Below are 25,582 nucleotides of genomic sequence, written 5' to 3'. Positions count from 1 at the left end.
GCCTTGCATCTTTACATTTCAGTGATATTTATTAATTAAAGTATTAAATTTTAGATAAAAATTAAAATATCTGTATTCTACTCTTCCATCCGCAAACAGGGCAGCTGTCAATAAAAGCAACAGACACAGGAGACAATAGTATAATAACAAAGCAGTAACTAAATCTAAGCAGAAAGCCAACAGAAATAAATGTATTTTCACCACCTGCTTGAAAATCTTCAGGGACTGAGCAAATGGAGGGTTCTACAATCCAGGTACCACTGCTGAAAAAAAATGTTCTATGTTTTTGTTCATATTTCCAGCAGAAGGTCATGGTGTGTAAAGGGAATGAAGACTACAGGAAATGAATGCATGACTAGGCAGATGATGTTGACAAGAAGTGTTTGTTTTCCTTGACCATGATCTATGCTTCCAGAATGAACATCTTCTAGTGAGAGATGAGCTTCACCTCACCAAAACCAGGAAAACTGTATTCAGGAAGAAGCTTGCAAGCCTCATCAGGCCCTTAAACTCCACAATTAACACGATGCTGAAAAGACAAGTTGCAAAGGCTACTGAGACTGCTGTAATGGGAAACACCAATGTAAGAGACAAAAGAGAGAAGCAGAATGGAATTCTACCCATGGCTTCAGATGCTTCTGTGGGCAGCCATGCCTCTGTGGGCATGAGGATCAAAGCATGCAGAACAAACAATATGAATTAGCTGTAGCTACAAGAAGATGAAGACACTTTGTGGGCATTATTGAAACCAGGTGGGATGAGACATGACTGGAATATGGTAACTTATTCTAACTTATTCTAGAATAATTTATTCTAGAACAGACAGAATAGAAAGGGTGGGGGAGAAGCACTATATGCAAAAAAAAAAAATATTCATGAATGTGGGAGGGAAAGGCCAAATAAGAGTATATGGATTAAAAAAAGGGAAGGAAACAATAATGAGATGACTATGGAAGCCAGCTACAGATCACCAGAGCAGGTGAAAGAATTGGACAGTGTCTTCACATTTTCAATGAGAAGTTATGTGATAGTAATGGGAGACTTCACCTATCCGGGTATCTGTTAGGAAACACTTCTAGTAAATTCTTGACATGCCCCATTGTCAATTTTATGTTCCAGAAAGTAGGAGGAGGAACCCGGAAACTAACTTCATTCTCACTAGTGAGGAAGAACTGACTGAATGAAGATGAAGGGAACCTTAGGAGCAAATGACCATGTCCCTTCTGGAATTCATGATCTAGAGACAGGTGCCCACACAGTGAAAAATATTGCGTAATATATTTTAAAATGCAAAACTTCAAAGCAGCAAGTTATGAACATCATTAAAGTTGAACAATGGTGAACAAGATTAAGAAATTAAAGGCGCAATCCTAACCCCTTATGTCAGTGCTTTCCAGCTTTCCAGCACTGACATAAGGGCAATCCAGCTCTGAGGTAAGGGAACAAATCTTCCCTTACTTTGAGGAGGCCTACGTGAATGACACCCAACTGCAGGATGCAGCACATGACCCTTTAGCACCACTATGCCAGTGCTGGAAAGCACTGACATAAGGGGTTAGGACTGTGCCCTAAATGTGTTAAAAACATATTTTGGCATTATAGTTAGATCCCACCAGTAAATAACCTGGGCTTTCTTCTCCCAGGAAATAAATTGCTTTCATGAAAGCGATGGGCTTTCACCAGTTGAGACTGATTACTTTGGATGAATATGGATTTTTGCTGATGGATTAATGCAGAGCAAATGTATTTAGCATGCTTTGAAGACGAAAAGTGGCAGATTAGGTGCCCAGTTAATTGTGTATTAGGTAACATACCTTTGCTATCCAGGCAATGAGCTGTGACCTTGGTAATTGCTATCATTGTCAGGAAAGTGCTGCTAAAGGGTGTGCCCTAGCCAAGTGCTAGAGAACATTTCCGGTTTCTCAACAAGCATCTTGCAGCAGATCAGGTCAGAAGGTTATTTCCTCATCAAGCACATGCTATAGTGATTATATTGGAACATAATCTTCAATTTAAATAGCTCATTAAAAACTATGAAGTTTATGGAGTGTAAATGTGGAGAGAGTCTATTAAAATGAACAAAAAACAAGTAAGCGGTGATCCTCACAGAAAATTGTTTTATCTTTTTATACTGCCCAGACCTATTCATTCCCCCCACCACCACCAATGCAGTGGCACCAAAATGGTGGCTGCTGTATCCTATGGTGGGGGGGTAGTTGAGGTGGTCTCCTTTCGGGAAGGGAACTTCTGTTCTCCCCTGTTGCGCAGGTTGATCTACTCAGACCTGCAACAGCTACATAGCTGATAAAGGTCAATGAGGACCAGGCCCATGGGTCCGGAAATGGGGTTAGGATATTGGTAGTGCTAATCCCACCCATCTCCTGGGCCCAATCTGCCCATCCCCGCCCCCTCCCTGACCTCCTCCTACCCTGTTTTGCCTCCTCCCTGCCCCGTTCCACTCTCCCTCCACCCCCTCCTGCCTCTCCGGCTGACTTGTGTGCTTGGGTAAGTGGCAGAAGAAGGCCTGCAGCAGGCAGAAAGGCGCAGGCCTTCCCATTGTTGCTGCTGGAAGCACATTGAGTGGCACACTGTCGGAGCACCTTCTGTGACTAGAACTGACTGTTTTATGGCATTAGCACCAGCGCAGGAGGTAAGCTGCCAATGGGTGGTGTCAGTGTTTCGTTGATGGGGATACTGCATTTCTTTTAGCACAATCTACTTTTAGCAGCAGAATTTAAAAAAGAACTTCCATTTGGAGAATGCACAAAATGCATCCCAAACTTGGAGTATATTTGCAGAATGGTTGTTGCTGAAACAACAAATCTGCTAAAATCTGTGGGGGAGGTACTTTTATGAAGGGAAGTCCATAACTCTGTGACAGAACACAAGTTTTGTATATAGAATATCCCAAGTTCAATCCTTGGCATCTCCAGCAAACACAAAAAAACAAAGAAAGCAAATTCCATGCTGAGTCATTAGGAAAAAGACTGAGCATAACAGCCCAATCCTATGCCCTGTAGCCACTGCAAAGAACAGCGGAGCTGAAATGGCTGCCGCTGTATCCTGCAATGCTGGGGCAAGCTGCTGGAGTCTTCTTGGGAACAAGCCTGTGTTGAGATCTTACCCTGTGTTGAGCTCCGTAGTCGGCAATGGATCCAAGGAGGCCTGTGTCAAGCTTTCAGACTGAAGAAGGGCACAGAATTTGGCAGCAGCAGTCTGCTGCCATACCCAACCCCTCCATAGTCCAATCCTCCCTCTGGCCCAACCTTCCCCCGCACAGTTCTGCCCCCTCCCTGCCTTTCCCCATCCTCCCCCACCCCGAAAAGCCTCTCTGACAGCTGGTGGGGGGAACTCAACACCAGCCACTCCTGCACTATGTCTTCATGGTGTAGAGGCCCAGAGCCACTGAGGCTCGCCTCTGCACTAGTGCTGAGCGTTGAGCACTGGCACGAAAGTGCCTTATGGTACTTTTGCAACACCAGTACTTTTGCAACACCAGTATACCATCAGTGCTGGGTCTAATAGGATAGGGCCCTAAGACTGTTAATATTATGTTGCCCCTGTATAAATATATAGTGAACCACGTAACTATAGGGTAAAGTTCTAGATACCACACCTTAGAAAGGATATTGTGGAGATGGATAAGATGCAAAAGTGGGCAACCAAAATGATCAGAGGGCTGAAACACCTTCCTTATGAGATAAGGCTACAATATTTTAGGCTCTTTAGCTTGGAAAAAAAGGCAATTAAGGTGGGACATATATACAGTCCAATCCCAACTAAATCCCTCCCCCCTTGCTGATGCATGTTAAGGTTAGTTTTGGATGGGATGATTGGTGTAGGATCCCTGTTTTGTCCCAATGTGAGCAGGTTGCAAGAAAAACAGCAGAGTACTTTCAGCAGATGTATTTGAGCAAGGGATATCACAAGTAGAGTAGTCAGTAAACAGTCCAAGAGTCAACATGAAGAGCAATCAGTTCAAGTATAACAAATCCAAATCAGTTTCCAACAATACACAGTCAAAGGTTCAGTCCATAAGTCAGTAATAACATATACATACAGTATCCAGCCTCCTCAGTCACTGGCAGCAGTTCCACAGTTATCTCCAGCACCCCTACTGCTGCACTGGAAGCTCCAGCAGACTAACCTTATGTAGTTAGCTTAGCCAATCAGTGCTGGCTTGGTCACACCCAGGGTGTCAGTCCCAGGTGCCTGCTGATTCTGCAGACTCAGCAGTCTACACCTGCTCCCTGAACCAACTTGTAAGCTGTGGTTCTGCTTCCCTCTGAACTCAAAGCTAACAATGCAGCCATGCCAATGGAGAACACACTGCTTCCTGCAGGGAGGACACTCATGGAGGCCTTTTTGAGATCTCCACTTCCCTGACAGATCTACTCCTCCTGCTCTTTGCAATTCCGAATGGTGCAACTCCGAGTGGACCTGGGGAGGGGAATTGAGGCAGGAAAGGTGGGTAGGATATTGGTAGAGTTGCTGCACCAATAACCACCTCCTTCCCTCTCATTGGTTTGGCACCAGCAAATGGCTGGCACAGATCCAAGGTGAACCATTTGGGAGTGGAAGCCTGCTACAGGGCAAGGAACAAATATTCCCTTACCTTGAAGGGACCTCTTTGTAGCTGTTGCCCCTGGAGGATGCAGCACACACTCTGTTTGCATGGGGGGGGGGGAAATTAGGATTGGACTGTAAATAAGTAGAATTCACAACATAATTGCATTAGGGAACCATAGGCATTGTTCTTACATACACATCTACTATGTATTCCCAAGGATTTGGAGATATGCATCTCTTCTTTACACTTGATACATATATGGAGCAAAACACTGGTGCACAAGCAACAAAAGATAACAGCTGCAAAAACAGCGAATCAGCCCCTAGTTCTCATGAAGAATCCTACTATTGCTTATGAGCATTTCAACATCAACTGCTTTCAATTAAAAAAAAAAATCAAAGCCAGAAGTATGTAGGAGATCTGCAGTAGATAGTATTCAGGAGATAGAGGTTACATTCTTGTGATTCAGCACTTCACAGCTTTTAAGAACAAATTCTGACTGCATGAAATAAAAATTGACTTTTTGGTATTATAACAGCTTAGTTAGAAAGAAAACCAAACTATTCCCGAAGAATGCAATGTAATGTGAATTCAGCCCTGTTTATTATGTTCTTTGTTGCATTTATATTTCTTTCAATTATGGAGAAAGTAAAGGAGTTCATTTACAATGTCTGAGAACCTTAAAAGGCAGTGATTCTTTAAATGTTAGATTTATATTCAGCATCCAGCACAACTAACTTCTTGTCCCTGCAACCTTTGTTTCTCTTCTCTAAGCTTTTTAGCCCTGAATTAAGGACAGGTATCCATGTTTGAGCAGAGTGCCAATAAAAGAAATTCAGTCCTACACATTCTACAATATGTTGTGTTCCCTAGAATGGCAGACATTGTTCTTCCGGACTTTACTAGCAGTTTCTGCTTGAAATGTTTAAGATTAATGAGGCATTCGTTCTCCATCAAGAAGCTATGTGTGAATATGGTTTCAGGAGCAAGACAGATGAATTATTAAATCTTATTTGGACTTTTTATTTCTTGGGATGATACTTCGCCCTTCCCTCCTCCTCCTTTTCAAAGTAGCACCATAACAAAGATGGATTCAATGTCACTCTTCTTCTGTCTCAACAATTATTATCACTCACATAGTAAATAGTGCATTCTGAAATAAAAATGTGCATAATCTTATGAGTGGGTGTGACACATCCTGAATGATGCAGAAGCTGAAGTGAGGTTTGGTGAGCTTTGCTAAAGGGAACGCCTGGGGTGATGGCTGTAGGAAATCAAGAATATTCAATCATATATATGCATCTTCAGTATTCTGCTTATCTGCAGTTGTCACTTTGAAAATGAACAAGAACAGGAGGAAAGGGGAGACATGGGGCTGGAAGGCAATGATTCTGTAACTGTGTTTCATCCCACACATCACAAGTGTTGTCATATACATACTTGTTTGGAACATGCTGTATACCATTCTGGTTTGAAGTCAAAGCAATTTCTGTAAGAACAGCATACTGCAGACTTGTCTCTTCTGGTGATCTTTTCAAGATTTCCTTCCTACGTTTTGTTTTCTGTTTAACCTTTTACTTCTTTTTATTTTCAGGCACGCACGAGACATGCTTGTGCACCCTTACAGTTCCCAAATTTACTGTGGTCACAGTGCCCTTTTTTCATGGTGGCCTTTTCTTCACAGCTCTTCCAAGTGCTGCCATTTTGGATCATGCAGGATCTTGCATGATTCAAGATGGCAGTGCCCAAGAGAGCGGGGAAGAAGAGCTCACCAGGGACATCCTGTGGTGTTCCTTGAGTTTGCTGCAGTACCCTCAGGTGCTGTGCTTTACAATTTGCTGCACTACGCTAGAGGAATGCAACACAGTCCATTCATGTTATTATTTCCTGGAGAGATGGTTTAAAGTCTCAGATTCACAGGCAAAGAAGGCCACATTCTTGATAAACCAAGTAATCAACTCATCCCATGCTCTAAAACAGTGGTCCCAAACTTTTTAGCACTGGGATCCACTTTTTTAAACAATACTCGATCGGGACCCACCTAAGTTTACCAGACTTTTTAAAAAGGAGATCTAGAAAGAAATAAAATTTTATTTACTTACTTATAAGTAATAATAACCAGAAAAAGATGCTCAAACATTTATCATCCTATATTTACACATGCTTGCAAACTGCAGGAGTTGAGTTCTTTGCAGGGTAATTAGCAGTTACAGTATCTGATCTTTGAATAGCCTGAGGGTTTGAGGCAATTAGTTATCTGATCTTCCATCACCCTTTGGTGACCCACCAAAAATCAGGTCATAACCCACCAGTAGGTCCCAACCCACAGTTTGGAAACCACTGCTCTAAAATTAAACTGGAATAACTATACTCTGCTATAGCAGCATGTTTTGCTTTGTGACGGGGTCCCCAAACCCTGATCAGGGGGCCACTTGCGGCTCTTGGGGATTCCCAATCTGGCCCACAGGGAGCCTCCAGTCTCCAAAGAGCCTCTGGCCTTCCAGAGACTTGCTGGAGCCCATGCTGGCCTGACGCAACTGCTCTCAGCATGACTGCAACTGTCCAACCTCTTGTGTGAGCTGTGGGACGAGGGCTCCCTCTACCACTTGCTATTTCACATCTGTGATGCAGCAGCAGCAGCAAAGTTTTGTGTAAGTCCTTTTATAGGCCTTGAGCTACTGCAAGACCTTCATTCATTCATGTAAGTTCCATCTCTAATATATTCATTTATGTAATTTTTTTTCAAATTTTAAATGTAAATTAATTTTTTTTCCCTGGCCCCCAATACAGTGTCAGAGAGATGATGTGGCTCTCTTGTCAAAATGTTTGGACACCCCTGTTTTGTGATCACAGCCACCTCCTAAGGGCTTCTGACTCTGGGAAAAACAAGTTTAACAAAACAAGAGAACCATCTCAAAAACTTTAATGGTCCTCACCAACTCCATGGCTAAACTCAATCAAGGATGTATGTTAATGAACCAAACTGAATTAGCTACTGCCTCACAGCCCAATCCTATCCACACTTTTCTGAAAGTAAGCCCCATTGACTCTAATGAAGCGCTGAACAACATTGAGTGCCTGCCTGTGCTGGAGGAGCTTGACAGTGAACCAACCCTAGAAGAACTTCACGTGGCCCTGGACTCCCTTGCCTTTGGCAAGGCACCTGGAAAAGACAGCATCCCTGCTGAAGTCCTAAAGTGCTGCAAAGAGATCATCATCACTGAGCTGCATGAAATCCTTTGTCTCTGCTGGAGAGAAGGTGGAGTACCTCAAGACATTAGGGATGCAAACATCATCACGCTGTACAAGAACAAAGGCAACAGGGGTGACTGCAACAACTACCGTGGCATCTCTCTCCTTAGCGTTGTAGGAAAGTTGTTTGCCCGAGTTGCACTAAAGAGGCTCCAGGTACTTGCAGAGAGAGTTTATCCAGAATCGCAGTGTGGATTCCGAGCCAACAGGTCCACCACTGATATGGTATTCTCCCTTAGACAACTGCAGGAGAAATGCAGGGCACAACAACAGCCACTCTTTATAGCCTTCATAGATCTCACGAAGGCTTTCGACCTGGTCAGCAGGGATGGCCTCTTCAAGATTCTCCCCAAGATTGGATGGCCACCCAGGCTCCTCAGCATCATCAGATCCTTCCACAAGGACATGAAGGGCACTGTTGTCTTTGATGGCTCCACATCAGACCCCTTTGACATCCGAAGCGGCGTGAAGCAGGGCTGTGTTCTTGCACCAGCCTTGTTTGGGATCTTCTTCGCTGTCCTGCTGAAGCAGGCCTTTGGAACTACAACAGAAGGCATCTATCTCCGGACCAGATCAGATGGAAAGCTCTTCAACCTCTCCAGACTGAGAGCAAAGTCCAAAGTCCAGCTGAAATGTCTGCGTGACTTCCTCTTTGCCGACGATGCAGCTATCACTACCCACTCTGCCAAAGATCTCCAGCAGCTCATGGATCGTTTTAGCAAGGCCTGCCAAGATTTTGGACTGACAATCAGCCTTAAGAAAACACAGGTCATGGTTCAGGATGTGGACTCACCTCCCTGCACTACAATCTCTGCGCATGAACTGGAGGTTGTCCATGACTTTGTGTACCTTGGCTCAACGATCTCCGACACTCTTTCTCTCGATACCGAGCTAAACAAACGCATCGGTAAAGCAGCTACCACGTTTTCCAGACTCACAAAGAGAGTCTGGTCCAACAAGAAGCTGACGGAACATACCAAGATCCAGGTCTACAGAGCTTGCGTCCTGAGTACACTTCTGTACTGCAGCGAGTCATGGACTCTTCACTCACAACAGGAGAGGAAACTGAATGCTTTCCACATGCGCTGCCTCCGACGTATTCTCGGCATCACCTGGCAGGACAAAGTTCCCAAAAACACAGTCCTGGAACGTGCTGGAATCCCTAGCATGTATGCACTACTGAAACAGAGACGCCTGCGTTGGCTCGGTCATGTCGTGAGAATGGATGATGGCCGGATCCCAAAGGATCTCCTCTATGGAGAACTCGTGCAAGGAAAGCACCCTACAAGTAGACCACAGCTGCGATGCAAGGACATCTGCAAGAGGGATCTGAAGGCCTTAGGAGTGGACCTCAACAAGTGGGAAACCCTGGCCTCTGAGCGGCCCGCTTGGAGGCAGGCTGTGCAGCATGGCCTTTCCCAGTTTGAAGAGATACTTGGCCAACAGTCTGAGGCTAAGAGGCAAAGAAGGTAGGCCCATAGCCAGGGAGACAGGCCAGGGACAGACTGCACTTGCTCCCAGTGTGGAAGGGATTGTCACTCCCGAATCGGCCTTTTCACTCACACTAGACGCTGTTCCAGAACCACCTTTCAGATCGTGATACCAGAGTCTTTCGAGACTGAAGGTTGCCAACTAACTCCTGACTCTAATGGGACTTACTTCTGAGTAGATATGCATAGGATTTGGCTGTCAGCCAAGTGTGAAAAACAAAGGCAGCAGCCATCAAGGACCATTAACTAACAAGCTTGATTAGTTCACAAGTGATTCCATAGGATTCTATGGCTGAAAAGACTATAAAAGCTCCTGGGCACTAGAACCTTCTGTTCTCTCATTCTTTGTTCTTCTTTCCTCACTTCCATTCTGCTTTGTGATCTGTGCTGCACTCACTTGCTGGTGCTGCAAAACTTATCTGGGAATAAACCCAATTGAACAAAATGGAACTTACTTGCTCCTCTTATCTTTAACAGAGGAAGAGTAACTCTTCCTCTTCACCCCAGCAGATTCCCCAGTGCCTTTTCTAGTGGTTGTTGCTGGTGTTCTTCTGCATCTTTTTAGATTGTGAGTTTTTGGAGGAGCCATTTAATTGTTTGATTTTGTCTGTAAAATGCTTTGAAAATTCACTGAAAAGCCGTATAAAAGAGTTATTCTTATTAATACTAATACTAATAATACCTCTGAGTAAACATGTATAGGACTGCACTGCTGAGTATCTTTCAAGTGGCAATATGCAACAAGTTTACTAACCAAAGGGACGTTGATCTAGACTGCCATCTAACCAATATGTTTGGAAATAGCCTTTGTTCTTACTTGCAATTGAAGTCCACTTACAAAACTGCAATATGCATTATACAGCAGTGACAATGCTTCAATTAATTGTAGTGCAAGATTAGATGATTTTGGCATTCGTTTTGATATACCTTGAATAAAATGTTGTGGTTCAAAATATTCAAGTTCTGTTTTGGGCCACTCTGAATATACATTTATACTGTACCTGTAACAGCCTCTGCTACTGTGATAGAGAGAAACTGGACTAAGCCAAGGAAGATGGATAACTTTGCACTAATGAGGAAGGGCAAAAACATTTTCTGAGTTCCCAAGAAGTGATATTTCCAGATCTCTACTGGCCTGAGTTGAATAAATGAAAAAATGATGGCAGATATCCTTGAATTTAAAGATCTAGCATACTAGTTAACCCAGTTCAGTTTTGCTTTGCATAACATTACAAGGCTCTGCCCCAGTTTGGGAAGGCTGAATTCATGCAGAGGTAAGGTCTGAGTTCTTGGCTGCCCTCACCATTCTGAACACAATCAGGATCCTCACACAAGGCAAGACATGATTATTCTCCTTACAAATGCTTAGAGGTACCACACCTGTCCCTCTGGTGAAAGAAAACTGACAAACTTGTTGTTAGAGCAGCTGCTCTGTCTAACTCTGTTCAGTGAGCTGAACTGATAATTACATTCTGACTTAAAAGACACCCTGTCAGTTCTTGGGATTGACTTTTGCCATCCCCCTCCTCTCTACACCCACCCGCAACACTGCAGGAGCTGTAACAAAAGCCGTTTCATAAGTCCTGGAACTTCAGATTGCCTGATAAGGAACCTTTCACAATTTTCTCTGGTGGCCAGCAAGAGAGGAAAAATTCAATTTTGCCTGGAAAGAATGCCTACCCTGCTAAAACGAAAACATATTACAGATACAGAAATTGACTCTGGGCACATTTTAATAGCAATTCACTGAGCAAACATTGAACTACCTACATACGTGAATCACTATTTTTGTAATAATCTGTTCTAAATTGGTATTTGCCATTTTATTTCCCTGCCTTGGTTAATATGCACATCATATCTGTTGCCGGCTTCTGTTTTGTTTTTTACCAAAAGCTACAAGGAACCGAAAAGAGTTGTTAACATTATCTATTCTTTCAACCTGTTCACTCTACCTCTCCTTTATTTTTCAAAAAGTTGTCAGAAATTACATTGATGTTAGAAATGGACTGAGAATGTGAAGTGAAATCACTATTTATGTACCTTGAGAAGCAATGCATGGACGTATGTTCCTAACTGATACAAGAGATAGGTTACCACTCTAGTTATATCTGAGATGGATATATAAATAGGGGAGGTTAACTATTTAAATGAAAAAGCTGCGAGTACAAATGCTCTACGCATAATATGAATTTTGAGCTTTTTTGACACTAGTGCAGAATCATAGCATATGCATATCCCTGTTTATGATTCTCTATTCTGATGCCTCACTTTTAGCCCATCAAGTCCAGCCCCTCCATTCAAAACACAAGTTTTGGGATTCATTCTTCCTGTAGCCCTGTGGGAATCAGAAACTGTCCGAACCAGGCTGGAGACAGGGGATACATCTTTTTTCCCCAAATAGGTGAAGGAGCTATCCAAGAGGCATAGCTGCCTGTCGTATAAACAGAGCCTATGCCAGACAGGTTTTGCAGGCTTCTGTTGTGCTTTCAGTCTGTTTAAATTGTTTGACCAAAGGTAATAGTGGGACAGAGACTCTGAGGAGCTGACCTATTGGTAACAGGGGCTCTACCATATTGCCTTCTCTTAGAAACTATTGCCTATCTCCAGCTTCTCAGGCTGATGGCATGTAGTTCCAACAATAAAATTTGTATTTGGTGTGACCTGGTGCGTAGATTTTACTTGCACTCAAGTAAAAGGTTCGGACCAAGGAGGAGGGTGAGGAATGGCCCTTTATCTTCTCCTTGCAAGTGCACGTGCATGCGCACACATGTATTTTCCTTTTCATACTCTCTCCAGTGCACCCGAGTTTTATCTTTGGTCTGAATAGCATGTTGATCTTTAAGAGGATTGCTAGATAGATGGTCCTGCCCTTTGGGTTACACTAGATGAGCTGCAACTCCTTTACTTATCCATATGTAAAGGGGAGGAGCTCTGATCTAGAGGGTAGAGCTGAGATTAAGCCTGAAGATAACAGGTAGACTTCGAGAAGTTGACAAGCTGAGCAGAACCACTTGGATGAAAGAAAAGAAATCAGCAGCAGCTGTTTTTCAAGCATGGGCAACAACACAGCCAGAATGATTTACCAGACTGAAAACATCCATCTGGAATGTACTTTGTTCGTGAAAAATAGAACTTCTTTGTTTATTGTAAAAACCCTCTCAGGGCTTCAGAGAAAGCCTGCCTATGTGAACCACCTAGGATTAAAGTCATAGGAGCAATTCCAATGATCAAGAAAGGCAGTATATAAATACCAATTATTATATGATATGTGTCCAGTAGCAGCTTTCAGTTTGGTGCTCTGAACAGACAAATTCAGCATTGCCAATTTCACTTCTAGAATCACCATCCACTGTTCAGTCCTAGAATCAAATCAATCCCTGCAGTAACAAGGGGAGACAAATTATTGGTGGTTCATTCTACTTGTTTTAATATTGCACAGACACATCACCTAGACAACTAGAGTAGTGTCCAGCAATTTGAGAAGTCATGTCAGGGAGAATGAGCTGAGCCAGGAAGAGCGCAGAAGCACTTGACCTGTCCACCAGCAGTATCATCAAAGGTGACAGGGAGGTATTGCAGAAACAAAGACATATGCTGAATGATGTGACGGCTTTTCCAATGTTTTTTTCAGTTGTAAGAAATCTAACTTTTGGTCATTTTCTCTTAGTTACCATACATCGCTATGCAATCAAAAATACAATCTGAATGGTAATGATATTGTTAAAACACACACAAAAAGAATTCTCTCAATGAGAGAACAGATTTGACCTTTATGTCACTTATTTTAACATACACTCAGTTATGCAGAACATTTAGTTGGTCTGCACTGTGAACAACTACTAAATAAAAATGCATTACTTACAGCTGTCCAGGCTCCTCTTTTGCATCGAGAACACAGCCATCCAGCATGTATTTCATGAGAAGGAACACCATAGCAACCTATAATAAGAAAACTAAGGTGATGAACAGATTCTGAACTTCATTATCTTTCTAGCTAAACAGACAACTGAGATTTTCTTTTAACCTAGATTTGCAGAGCCTGTGATTAAAACAAACTGAAGAATGAGCATTTTTCCAAGAGCAAGCTTGGTTGTCATTCTGGCAGTTGAAATGTTACCTGTGTGAGCAACAGTGCTGATTCCTAAAACCCAGCCATGTCATCTTTAAGAATCCTTTCACTGTCTTATAGCACAATCCTATACATTTCAGAAGTATGTCCCACTCTGTTCAGTGGCACTTACACCAGGAAAGAATACATAGTATTGCAGCCTAGGAACCTCAGTTACTTTTGTCATGTGGCGAAAATAATCTGAAAACAGCAGAAATAGCTAATATAGCATCATGATTTAGAGCAGGGGTGTCCAACTCATTTCATATGGAGGGCCGAATGGCATTCATGATGCCTGCTGAGGGCCGGAAGTGATGTCATTAGGCAGGAAGTTATGTCATTAAACAACTCATAACCAAAAATAAGCACCTTTTCTCACTTAGGAATTCATTAACTACAAATGACAGAAGAGAAAACATGCAAACCTTGATCATATTTCAAGATATGGGAGAGCCCAATTTTTGTGGAGGCTGCCCTTTCAGCAGCAACACCTCAGCACTGCTCAGCAGCTAAGAGCCTGAGGGCTGGATAAAAAGCTTCCGTGGGCTGCATCCAGCCACCGGGCCTTATGTTTGACACCCCTGATTTAGAGTATTAGCTATGAGATGCTAATTCAAATCCCTGCTCAGCTATTAATTCATTGGGTGAGCTTAGAAAAGCTGCCATCTTCCGTTTTGGTTCCACACCACCCTCCTTTCCTGAATCATAGAGAAAGTCATATTGACTTTCTTGACAGTAGTATAACAATTTCCATACATAAAGGATTGTTGTAAGGGTCACTGAGATAACTCAGTGCAGCATGTTAAGCATTCAGAGAAAGTTCTATAATTATTGCTGAATTCCACTCAAACCGGAATTTGAGCGCTTAGCAAAATTCACAGGGATGACATCAGGCCTTGGCCAGATCAGGCCTTTGCTCACCTGAGGGCACACCTGACAGAAGTCCACAGCCTTCAATTCTATAGGCACAATTTGCAAAACTGAGAATATTTCATTTTCCAGCATAAGTGAATTCTATATAATCATATTGCTTTTATGTCCTAAAAGCAGCTCAAAATATTCTGGTTAAAAAAATAATGACTTCTCAGATGATAACAATGTGTATTGTATGTCTATTATGCAATAAAGGTATGATGATGATGGAATGGTAACAATACTAAGTTAAAGAAATAATACAATATTTTAAGGTGAATATTGTATTTACTTGCATGAACCCGTACACAACACTTTGCACAGGAAATCAGTAAACTTGTTCCATCTTCTTCAAGGAAACCATTGGACGGATAATTTTCAGTATTATCTTCACTATAAATAAAACATATCTCTGGAATAAGTGGTTTTGTCTTTTCATTGGATGCAAATATTTCTCTTTGCTTTACTTCAGAATAAGTATAGTTCTCTTCATTAGGTTTGTCAGCCTGAAAAATATATTTAAATGCAAAGTTATTTGCTATATTTGTTTTCATTCACTACGTTTCTCAGTTCTCTATAAATGATGATAAATCTAATTCACATTAAAAGTCATCGCTAATTTACAAAAGTTCTTTGAAATTGAAAAATTAAGAGCTGAGTTTAAACATCGAACTGCCCAATCATATTCTCTCCCTCCTGCACAGATGCTGCAGAGAGCTATGGAGAGATATATTAAGCTTTCTTGCTGTCTTTTAGGTTCTGCTAAATAATTTCTATAGAAGGTGTTCTACAGAAGGTGGTCCTACTGGGCACCAATATGGAGCACTAGTGGTAAGAAGAACATTACAGCTGTCAGCATGCCCCAGTATAAGACATGTTTCACTTAACAGAATAAACCATCAGCTGGAAAAATTAGGCATTGTGTGCACTTTATATTATCTGATACATCAAATACATGAAATACACTACATGCAGAGCTGAGCAATAATGGCTTAAAAAAATACTATACACCAAGAAATGCAAAATTAACCATTTTGCCTCCTGAAGCCAGAAGGGTAGCAGCTCTGCTAGCTTATGAGATAGCAACACGAACAGACATATGTACAAGAAAATGTATTCAAATCAGTACCATTATTTAGAGTAATAAATATTAAAAAATACTTTTTTAAAAACTGGAAGACAGAATCTAGCCTCTCCCCTAGACATATGGAAATAGAACCCTGTACAGGAATCGAATTTGCATGCAAAGGAGAGAGTGAAATTGGAGAAGGTGGATCATTCTCGTGAATTTGTATAATCAATGTGTAACCTCAAATGTCTTATTTAATCCCTATTCTTCCAGATAGGTTTGATCAAGAAGTGAATCAGAAGCAGTCCTTTTACATTTACAAAAAAAATAACTACAGGGGGCCCAATCTGGCCCAGAACAATGGAATTGTCTTTCCAGGGAGCTCTGACTTGCTCCCTCCTTCCACGTCTTTAAACCAGGGGTCTCCAAACATTTTGGCCATCAAATGTCTGGCATGCTTTTGAGGGTTGAAAAAAAATTTAAATATAAAATTTATATAAATAAATAACAGATGGAACTTAGATGTGTGAATAAATGAATGAATGGGCTCATTCATTCAACCCCTGGCCCTTAGAACACCCTCTACATGCAACCAGAGCATAGTTCTAACGTTTAGCAAAGTGGGCCAGGGGCTTTCAGGGGACAAAAGGCTGGCCACAGGCCAGATAGAGGCTCGCCGCAGGCCGCATCTGGCCCTCGGGCCAGGGTTTGGAGACCCCTGTTTTAGACAGAAGACATCAGAAGATATTTGAAATTTGTTCTGCTGCTCTCTAACATGTTTTAGCCAATATTATAAATACAGTTTTATTGTTATTATAGCTTGTATACACACCTATAGTAAGCCACTTGTGTTGAAAGCAGGACATAAAACACCTGAAAAAATACATCTAATTTACTTGGAATCACTGCATCTGTTTTGACTTGCTGGTTGATAGACCATTTACCCCTCAGTTCCTGACTTGCTAAGATAAAAAGAAAGCTTATGGTCATGCCGCAGACTTGCTTCTGTAAGTATTTGTGTTGCTCTGTTTTAGAATTTTCATCATTTACTATAAAGGTGACATCTGTAAATACCTTTCCAAATATATGAAGCCTCCTTACCTGGTAATAAGGCTTGAGGAGTGTGCATATGGCACAATAGGGTTCCAATTTGGCAACAGCTGCATTGAACTCTTTTTCAGCAGTGAAATTTGGTGCTCTCTTCTGCCAGAGGTAAATAAGAGGTTTGGCCCAGGACTCTGTTTCTTGTATTTCCTCTTCGATTAGAAGAGCTTCAGGCAGTTCTTAAAAGAAAATGACATTTGAAAAGCCTGTGTTCTCAGGGTGATGGCAAACAATGATTCAAGTAGCAGTAAAAAGCAAATGGATGGCAACTCTACATAAGGAAACAAAGCCATAAGAACAGGTGTACTCAGACTACAGAGGCTTGCAGTGCGAACATAGAAAAGGTTTTTGTTGGGCTTTATTTCCCCCTGCTTATCATAGAAGCTCATTCCAGGGGTAAAAAAACAGCATAAAGCAGCATGTCAACATGCCTATCAGTGATACAAAACATGGGGAATCAGGACGTAAGAGAATTGGTTGCCATGGAATATATTTTAAGAAGAGATGTCTCTTAAAATAGAACTCAGTTCTATGGTACTTTTAAGATCCACTTATTTCTGATTAACATTTCCACTACACAGAATAACTTAATGTTGATCAAGATGCTGAAACATCAGATTCCTTCAAACTCAGACTGCATGCAAATAGTTGACAAAAGGTTATTTTTTATAATTTAACTATGGATGATTTGACCTTAATTTCTGCAGAAGTACACTATTTACCCAATCTTAATGAGACACTTGTGTTCTGGTGGCACAGCATGCTTTATGGCTATCGCAAAAGGCAACATGCTATACAGCATGACCTAGAGCAGGGGTCGGCAACCTGAGGCTCTAGAGCAGCATGTGGCTCTTTCAGCTGTCTGCTGCGGCCCCTCCCCGCCTCTCCTCCTTTGAAAGTGGCAAAGGGGTTAACAGGAGGCACCTGTGTTGGGAGGGCAGGCTGCTTCCCTCTGCCCCCTGAGCTCACTGCCCTCCTCTCCCTTCACCCCCACCTGCCCCACATTGGTTTCCCTTTTCAATTTTGCCCGCTTTGCAGGCTTAAGCTTCCTATTTTTCCCTTCCCCAACTCTCCAGCAGGCTCGGCCAATCAGCATCCAGCAGGCTCCTGGCTTTTTCTGTTGGAATGTTTCAGGGCCCTTCACTGGCTGACCACCAGCCAATCCTGAGCCATCCTCCTCCTCAGCCATTGCAAGCCCTTGCAGCTGGACTTTCCTTGAGCAGGTCCCCACTCAGTGCAAGGAGAGGCTTTTCCTCCACAGCAGAGGAGACATCCTGTGTGTCTACTCAGTAGCAAGCCCCATTACAGCGGATGAAGCTTACTCCCAGAAAAGGGTGCCTGGGATGGCAGCCTTGGAGCTTGCTCAATGCCAAGCGCAAGGACAGATGAGTGGGAGCCCATGCAAGTCTGTCCGAGAGTAAGCCCCGATGTAGTCCCTGGGCTACTCCCAGGAAGGTGTGGAGGGCTGCAGCCTCAGCCCCCTCCTATGCAGGTCTACTCACAAGTAAGCCCCGCTGTAGTCAGTGAGGCTTCCTCCCAGGAAGGTGTGGAGGGCTGCAGCCTCAGCCCCCTCCTATCCAGGTCTACTCACAAGTAGTCAGTGAGTCTTCCTCCCAGGAATGTGTGGAGAGGACTGCAGCCTGAGAGCTCCAACCAACTTGTCTGCTCAGAAGTCCCACTGTAGCCAATGGGGCTTACTCCCAGGATAGTGTGGAGAGGGTTGCAACCTAAGTGAGGGAGGGCAGGCAGGCAGGCAGGGCAGAAGCTGGCCTGTGGCTGCCCCCCCCCTTCTTCTCTTCCTCACCTCTGGAGTCTGTGTCCTTTTTTCCTTCCAGCAGGGTGCTCTGGAAGGTGGGGGGAGTTCTTTAGTATCCATGTAAGATAAGCAGATATCATAACCGCCATATGTATTGGAATCCTGGAAGGTCTGGTGAGGAGCTAGATGTGCTGTCAGCAGTGGCCCCTTTAAGGGTAAGGCCTGGGCATCCAGCAGAGTGTGCTGCACAGCTGCAGCCACTTGAAGGCAATAGGGCCCTCAGGGATATAAGGAGCACCTGAGGAAGGGGGTGTGGGTTGTAGAAGGAGTGCAGGTTGGAGGTAGGAGAGGAGACTGACTGGGCTTATTGACTTGGATACTCTGACTGATTTGACTGACTTACTTTGGAATCTGATCTTGGATTGTGACTTGGTTTATTGACTTTAGACTCTGCCCTGGATACTCTGACTGACTTTGTGACTAACTGCTGGAGACACTGGAGTTTGGTGTGTGTCTGCTGTGCCCAAGACCTGCTGAGGACCAAGGGGCTGCTGGCAGGAGAGAGGACATCTGCAGGTTGAACAGGTGAGCTACCCTGGAGGTGGGGTCCAGCAGGACTGCAAGGCAGAACCAGGGTCATTTGTTGGGGGAAAGAAGGGGAGCTAATTTGCTTAAAGTGGGCATAATTCTCCAGGCAGAGAATGGCCTTGGAATCAGGCAAAACACCACAGAGGACCAGGCGTCTGAAAACACAGGACAAGAATGTATGACAAAACTAACTAAAAGCCACAAGAGGGGGCTACATTATAAAAATGGGACCTATAAGAGCATAAAGGTAAAAAAAAACAACAACTATATATGCAGTATTATCTTCATTTTAGATGTCAAAAGGGTTTTGTGGCTCCTGAGGTTTTTTTTCCTCTGGAAAATGGGTCCAAATGGCTCTTTGAGTGTTTAAGGTTGCCGACCCCGACCTGGAGGCTGCCTCAAGTGGCCTCCTATTGAGCCCTGATGCAGATGAGTCAGCACAGGGAGAGGGAGGAGAATGGAAAGCAAAGGGAGAAGTCTGGAGTGGGGAGAAGGGCAGATCAAGACCAGAAAGGGGGCAGTTTCATCAACGGTGGTGCACCCGATATCCTATCTGCCTTCCTGGCCTTGATCCCTTAATCCAGATCCACTCAGATCAGTGTGGGTAGCCCAGTGGGGCAGCAGAGGCTTACCCCAGAATAAGGGAATAAATGTTCCCTTAACTCCAGGAGGTCAATGCGGCTCAAAACTCTGCCACAAGAAGCAGCATGAATAGGCTACCCACCAATTATAAAATGTCATTGCTTCTTTTCCTAGTAGTTTAGAAAATGCTACACTGACATGTTTTCAAAAAGATCCTGCTCCAGTAAGCTTATTGAACGGTTTCTCTAAAATTATGTAATACTTCCATCCAGTTATCCTTCTTTATCTCTGATAAAAGCATCACAGGATGCATGTACAGAGCAAACTAGGTGGCCATTTTGGGAAACTGATTTTCTAAAACAGTTTGGAAACTGTAACCACTTCAAATTTTCCTTATCCCTTTTCTAAGAAACTGTACCATAGGTACTATATTTTAAAATAATTTTCCAAAACTGCTAAGAGGTTCACAGTTGCATCCATGCAGATATTATACGTATATTTGTGTTAGTAGTTGAAAAAATAAGTTTGGTTCTTATATTGCTCTATTTTCTGGGTGCTCATAAAAGTAAAGCAAGCAATCAACATTCTATCTTTAGCACTAAGCTCTCCATGGAGTTTAAACAACAAAACTTTACTTATCAATGCAAATTCAGTTTTCTTTAAACTGAATGTCATCACAGCCTCTGAGTATGATCCTTCATTTTATGATATGGATTGAGAAAAGGCAAAAGAGTTCAAGCAAACAAATTTCAGTGAGAGAATGATGAAGCAATAATTCGTCCAATTATAGTACAACAGTAATGCTAATTCCTATGTAAATGATATAAGTGTGTGAATGATTACTTAACAATGCAGGCAACTAAGATTCTCACATGAGGGAGTACTATGCTATCCTTTTCACTCTGTAAATGTGACCATGATTTTTCTTTCATGATATTCATCAACTTGGCCTGCTAGACAGTTGCATAGAAAGATATAGCAAGAGCAGTGGTTCTCAAACCCCTACAGGGGAGTTTGGAACCTGGTAAGTGGGACTGTGAGGTCCCCCCCCACTGCGAGGGGGACTGTGATGGTGCTGCAGAGATCACAGTTACCAAAGGGCTTTTTTTTTTTAACCTGAGGGGCAGAGCTGGCTTCTTGCAGGCTCCTGGAGGCTTGCAGCCCCCTCCAATGTCCTCCATGGCTATGTAAACCGCCCTTATCTCCAATCAGCAGTTCTTCTGGATTTCATGCAAAAACTGAAGTAGCTGCTATTCGGAGATAAGAATTAACACAGCCACAAAGGACACTGGAGGGGGCTGTGAGTCTCCAGGGGCCTGCAAGAGGCCAGCTCTGCCCCTTAGGTAAACAACAAGCCCCTTGGTAGCAATGAAGCTGTGATCACTGCAGGCCACTCTCCTTAAGGGGGAATGCTCTGCTTCCGGTTCCTGTGGTGGGAAACAGAATAAGCTAAAAATTTCCCAAAACTATGTAGAACTTTTCACCTGTTTGCTAGTGCCAGATCAAAAATGATGAAAAACCTGCTAATTTCAGTTTTGCAAATTATCTCATCAATATGAATGAGTTCTATTTTAAGCCTTGTCTATCTGTAAACCTGTGCCTCATTTTCCTGAAAAGAATGCACAAACATGCAAAGAAAAATATGACTCATAATGGAAATTAAGCCACTCTAATCAAAACAGCAGTGCCTTCGCATAACTTTTCACCTCTAACTTGGTCACAAGGTTGCCTGCTTACGATATAAAAAGCACTTGATTAATATAGTGATCACTCACAACAAACCCTTAAAATGGACAAGATTATGCACAACAGCATTTGTAAACAAACAAGGCCCATGTGCATTACAGATAGAATGTTAATATAATGAGGATAGACAACATGCTCTCATTTCATTGAAATGTGGTCACAAGCCACATTACAGAATTGCAGGAGTGGCTCTATCATTAACATGCATTATATGCTCTCCAAAACCCACAAAAAATACATTAATATAAAATTGAGATAATTTGCCATATTACTATGAATGGGGAATGAGATTTTGAGTGAGGGATGCAAACCAGAAAAAGGATGGAGATAGTATGCACTGTATGTCATGTTTGCTGCATATTCCCTCCCCAAATCTCCTACACCTCACTATTTACTAGGACTATCACTCACTTAAAGAAAGTGTAGGGTCAAACTAGAAGTGTATGCACATGCATGCTATAGAGGGGGCTCTGAACCAGAAGTGCATTTTAAGAACAGCAGCAGGCACCCTTAATTACTAAGCAAGACTGGAACACAAGAGAAACTGTAGATCCACTTTTCCCTTTGCATGGTTTTTCGACTCTAAATCTCTCCTCCCCTCACATTACCCTAAAGTGGTGATTTCCTTCAAATTGCCACTTTGGGGGGAACTAGTAGTCTCAGTGGAGAAATTTCAGTTAACCTCCCTTTCTCCCCATAACACACCTCATTGGGGGGGGGGGGTTGTCTCCTGCAGCAGTTTTTAATGAAATAAGAGGCATTTTCTCATTTGGAGAAGAATACATATTTTGTTTATGTATCTAATTTGTCCCTTCATTAGCCATATGAGTTTTTGTTCACTAATTAGTAAAGTGCAGCCCTATATATACTTATCTGGTGTAAGCCCCACTGAACCCAAAGAGACTTACTTCTGAGTGGACATGCATAGGCTTGCATGGTAAATAGGTCTCCTAAATATGTATGTGAGAAATAAAATTTCTATAGAAAAGAGGAATACATTATTTTCACAACATGAGTTGTTCCTCATTCAACTTCTCACAGGAGAAAATGCCTCCTTTCTAGAGGTGTCACTTGCAATTTTTGCAATGAAATGTTGCAACCCTATCATTTAGCTTTTAAAAATAATTTTTACCAATGAAGGCAAACAGAAGACTGCTGTCTCACCATATGACCAGAACTTCCAGATGGTTTGGCTTCAGCTGCGTTTCAACATATGCAAAACATGAGGATTCGAATTTCCTCTCCGTTTCTATAAGCATTGTACAGCAGTGATGGTGCTAACAAAAGAATCTAGAGTGCGGACAGAGTTGTACAACAGTAGCAAGCTCCTGTTCAGTGCCACCCTTCTTTTCTAGCTGGCTAGGTTGGGTGGGGGCATGGCAAGCAGCCAGACTGGCTAGATCAGACTAGGGCTGGTTTTTGAAAAAGGGCTTTGAGTGAGGAATAAGGGAAAACATCGTCTTTGACCCTGTACCAAGTTCCCACTCCCCACCACATTTCCATTGACAATAAGAAGCAATCGGTATTCTTTTGGAGAAAATTTTTTTTTAAAAAATATCAGAAGAGCACCCAGGACTCCATGAGGCCTTCTTTTTTGCTGCCTCCCCACCCTCCTTCTCTCCCCAGATCTGTGTTAACAAAATCCGTAGTGCAGGTCTGAGGAGACCTATTGCAGGTTCGGAGGATTCAGCAGGGAAAAGGGATTTAAATTTTTGGCATAACTGTATCAGTGGAGGGGAAAGAATAAGATTGGACTCTAAGTATCCCTCAACTCCATCTAAAACTTGTATAAAATGCAAAACTTTGGAGCTATTTCTCCAGCCGCACTTTTGCCTTTCTTCACATCCAACCTAATAAAAGTTCTAATGAAACAAAAAACCTTAATGCTCAAGATTTTGTGGCATTTTGGTTGGTTCTAATAAAGATGTTACTAGAATATGCCCTTAGTATTACCAGTGGATTGACTGGTACTAAGAGCAATATAAATTACCACAAATGAATAGGGATGCACTAAATACATTACAAAGATCATTGCGCAAAAACTGATTCTAGAGCATGTCATACTTATTTAAAGAGCACTGTTGCACTCATTTTTTTTTTAATTGCCAGGGTGCTATGGTTGGTTTTCATTTCCCAGCCTCTTCTATTGTTCGCTGGTATTCTTTCTTTAGGCATCACTTTCGTCAAAACAAGCACTATGAAGAAACAACAAGATATCCAGAAAACCACATTTTAAAAAAAGGCTGAATCATTCCAAACTTTTACAAAAAGTCTCACAAACATATCAAGACTAAAGGGAAAAGCTGTCAATGGGACATTTCAACTATAATAGAAGAAGTCTCACATGTGCAGTTATCTCATTAAGATACAGAAAGCCATGCCAATGGAAACACTCTACACAAATATGATATTCTTGAGATAGACTACATTACTACCATTTCCACAGAATAAACCATCTCTCTCTGAAACCACCTACTAGCAAGTTTTAGCTGTCTAATTTTCAGTTATAGCACCCTTACATATACAACACAGCAATACCAAAAACTGTTCACTCGCCATGTGATAAGCTTCATCTGTCAACTCCCTTGGCCTATTGCTGAGTTAGCATAAGTCATTCTGTGGGTAGGGAGAAGCCCTATCTAGTCCAGAGTTTCCAAAAGATGTTAGGAACCACTACATTCCCATGATGGACAACATTCTAAAAATTCACAACATTCTGACTCTTCTCACCTGTTAAGGTTCTAACAAAATGAGCTGGCTAATCATAATTTTCAAGCATTTTATTTTTGCTCTAACCAAGGTTAATAGCCATCCCCAGTCACAAAACCGTATAATCTCTAATTAAAAATGCAGCAATTTCACTTAACCCTGAACATATTTAAATCTTTTAATTACTTTACTAGATGGATTCTAATGTTAATATAGCTTTTTTGTGTAAATTACTGGAACATTCTGAAACCCACTCAATCTTGTTCCCTCAAGACATGCAAATATTACATAGATATAAATCATGGCTCTAAGCTGTCTCTAATTTGAGGAGAGATGCTTAACAGCTAATTGAAGTACTGTAGCTTGTAAATTTGTAGGCCAAACCAAAACACATGCACACACGTGAGCTTTTCAATTATTCACAAAAGTAAGGAAGAGAAAAATGAAGGAACTTTCTTGATTAGGACAAATAGTTTTGTACATTAGGTGACCAACATCTGGCAGTCTTGCAAATACCTAAGGAAACACAATGGGTATAAGATACTTGCAGGAAACATTATATGGCCCAGTGCTAGTCTCAAATGCTCCCCCTCCCTTCAAGACTGCAACCCCCTTCCTCTCAAGACTGCATTCCAAGTTCCAGCTTACTCCAATAGAATCTCTGAGTTCTTTGTATTAAACTACACTTTATGGGGAAAGCATGAGCTGTTTCAGAGATTTTCCTTAATTTTTAAAATAATGCAAGATGACAGCATGCAAAACAGAGAAACTGCAATTAGGGAAGCTCTGGCACCGTGGCTCTGGCCCATGGTGGTTCAGATTCTGATCTCATACACACTCTAAGAACTACAGTAGGGGGAAAAAGCTTTCATAAGTTTTAATGGAAGTTTCTTTCTATTGTAAATAGTGATTGGATGGTATTAAGACTAGAATTAGAATCACAGCAGGGTAAAAGTGCTGAAGTTTCCCAACAACCTTTCTAAGGTCCTCTGCATTTTGCACCCCTCTCCACACATGCACACAGATGTGTGAGTGTTTTTTTTAATGAAGGAAAAAACCCAGGCCAACATCTCATGTGCTCCAAATAATTGTATACAGTAGTTTTTTTTTGTTGTTGCCTTTCTGCTTCTTGTCCTGAATTACATGTGCTCAGAACAGCTATCAAGATTTCCAGTTATCTAGAGATGATTGCCTACTTAAATCCATTGATTAAACACGAGCCACTATCCAGGACTATTAGCTAGTAATCTAACAAAGGCAAGTTTGGCAAGCAGCTGTAGTAACATTACATCAGAAATGGCACCAGACTGCCTAGGATCAGGCTTATCAGTGCCAACATTTACAAACTAAACAAGTACAAGCCAAACTATTAACAAGTACTAAGCACTGTGGGAAAGTCACTAATTGTAGGAATTATAATTAGGATTGTGATTGTAACAATCTAACACTCATACTATGAGATACAGGAAGAAAATTGCAACTTGCAATTGAATCAAATCATGACAATTCTCCAATGTAGATGGAGGCTGCTACTACTAAATATAATAACTGACTAGTCTTAAAGCGAAGCTGATCTGACGATCAGCCTTAAGAAAACACAGGTCATGGTTCAGGATGTGGACTCACCTCCCTGCATTACAATCTCTGCGCATGAACTGGAGGTTGTCCATGACTTTGTGTACCTTGGCTCAACAAT

The 25,582-nt window shown here is 42.1% G+C and overlaps 1 protein-coding gene across 4 annotated transcripts in view; it reads right to left on the bottom strand.

Annotated features, from left to right (window-relative positions):
* Window positions 1-25,582, bottom strand: part of KDM4C (lysine demethylase 4C) — a 269,343-nt gene that overhangs the window by 73,843 nt on the left and 169,918 nt on the right. For all 4 annotated transcript variants that reach the window (XM_066613903.1, XM_066613905.1, XM_066613906.1 and 1 more), the window contains exons 14-16: window positions 16,503-16,684; window positions 14,625-14,838; window positions 13,175-13,251 (exon numbers count right to left, since the gene is read on the bottom strand). In XM_066613903.1, the coding sequence (XP_066470000.1) occupies window positions 13,175-13,251; window positions 14,625-14,838; window positions 16,503-16,684 (473 nt within the window). The remainder of the gene's footprint in view (window positions 1-13,174; window positions 13,252-14,624; window positions 14,839-16,502; window positions 16,685-25,582) is intronic.

This window comes from Tiliqua scincoides, chromosome 2 (genome assembly GCF_035046505.1).
Source record: "Tiliqua scincoides isolate rTilSci1 chromosome 2, rTilSci1.hap2, whole genome shotgun sequence".
In the NCBI taxonomy this organism is placed as follows: Eukaryota; Metazoa; Chordata; class Lepidosauria; order Squamata; family Scincidae; genus Tiliqua; species Tiliqua scincoides.
Note: the sequence above shows the minus strand (reverse complement) of the source record. Positions and strands in the feature narration are given on the sequence as shown.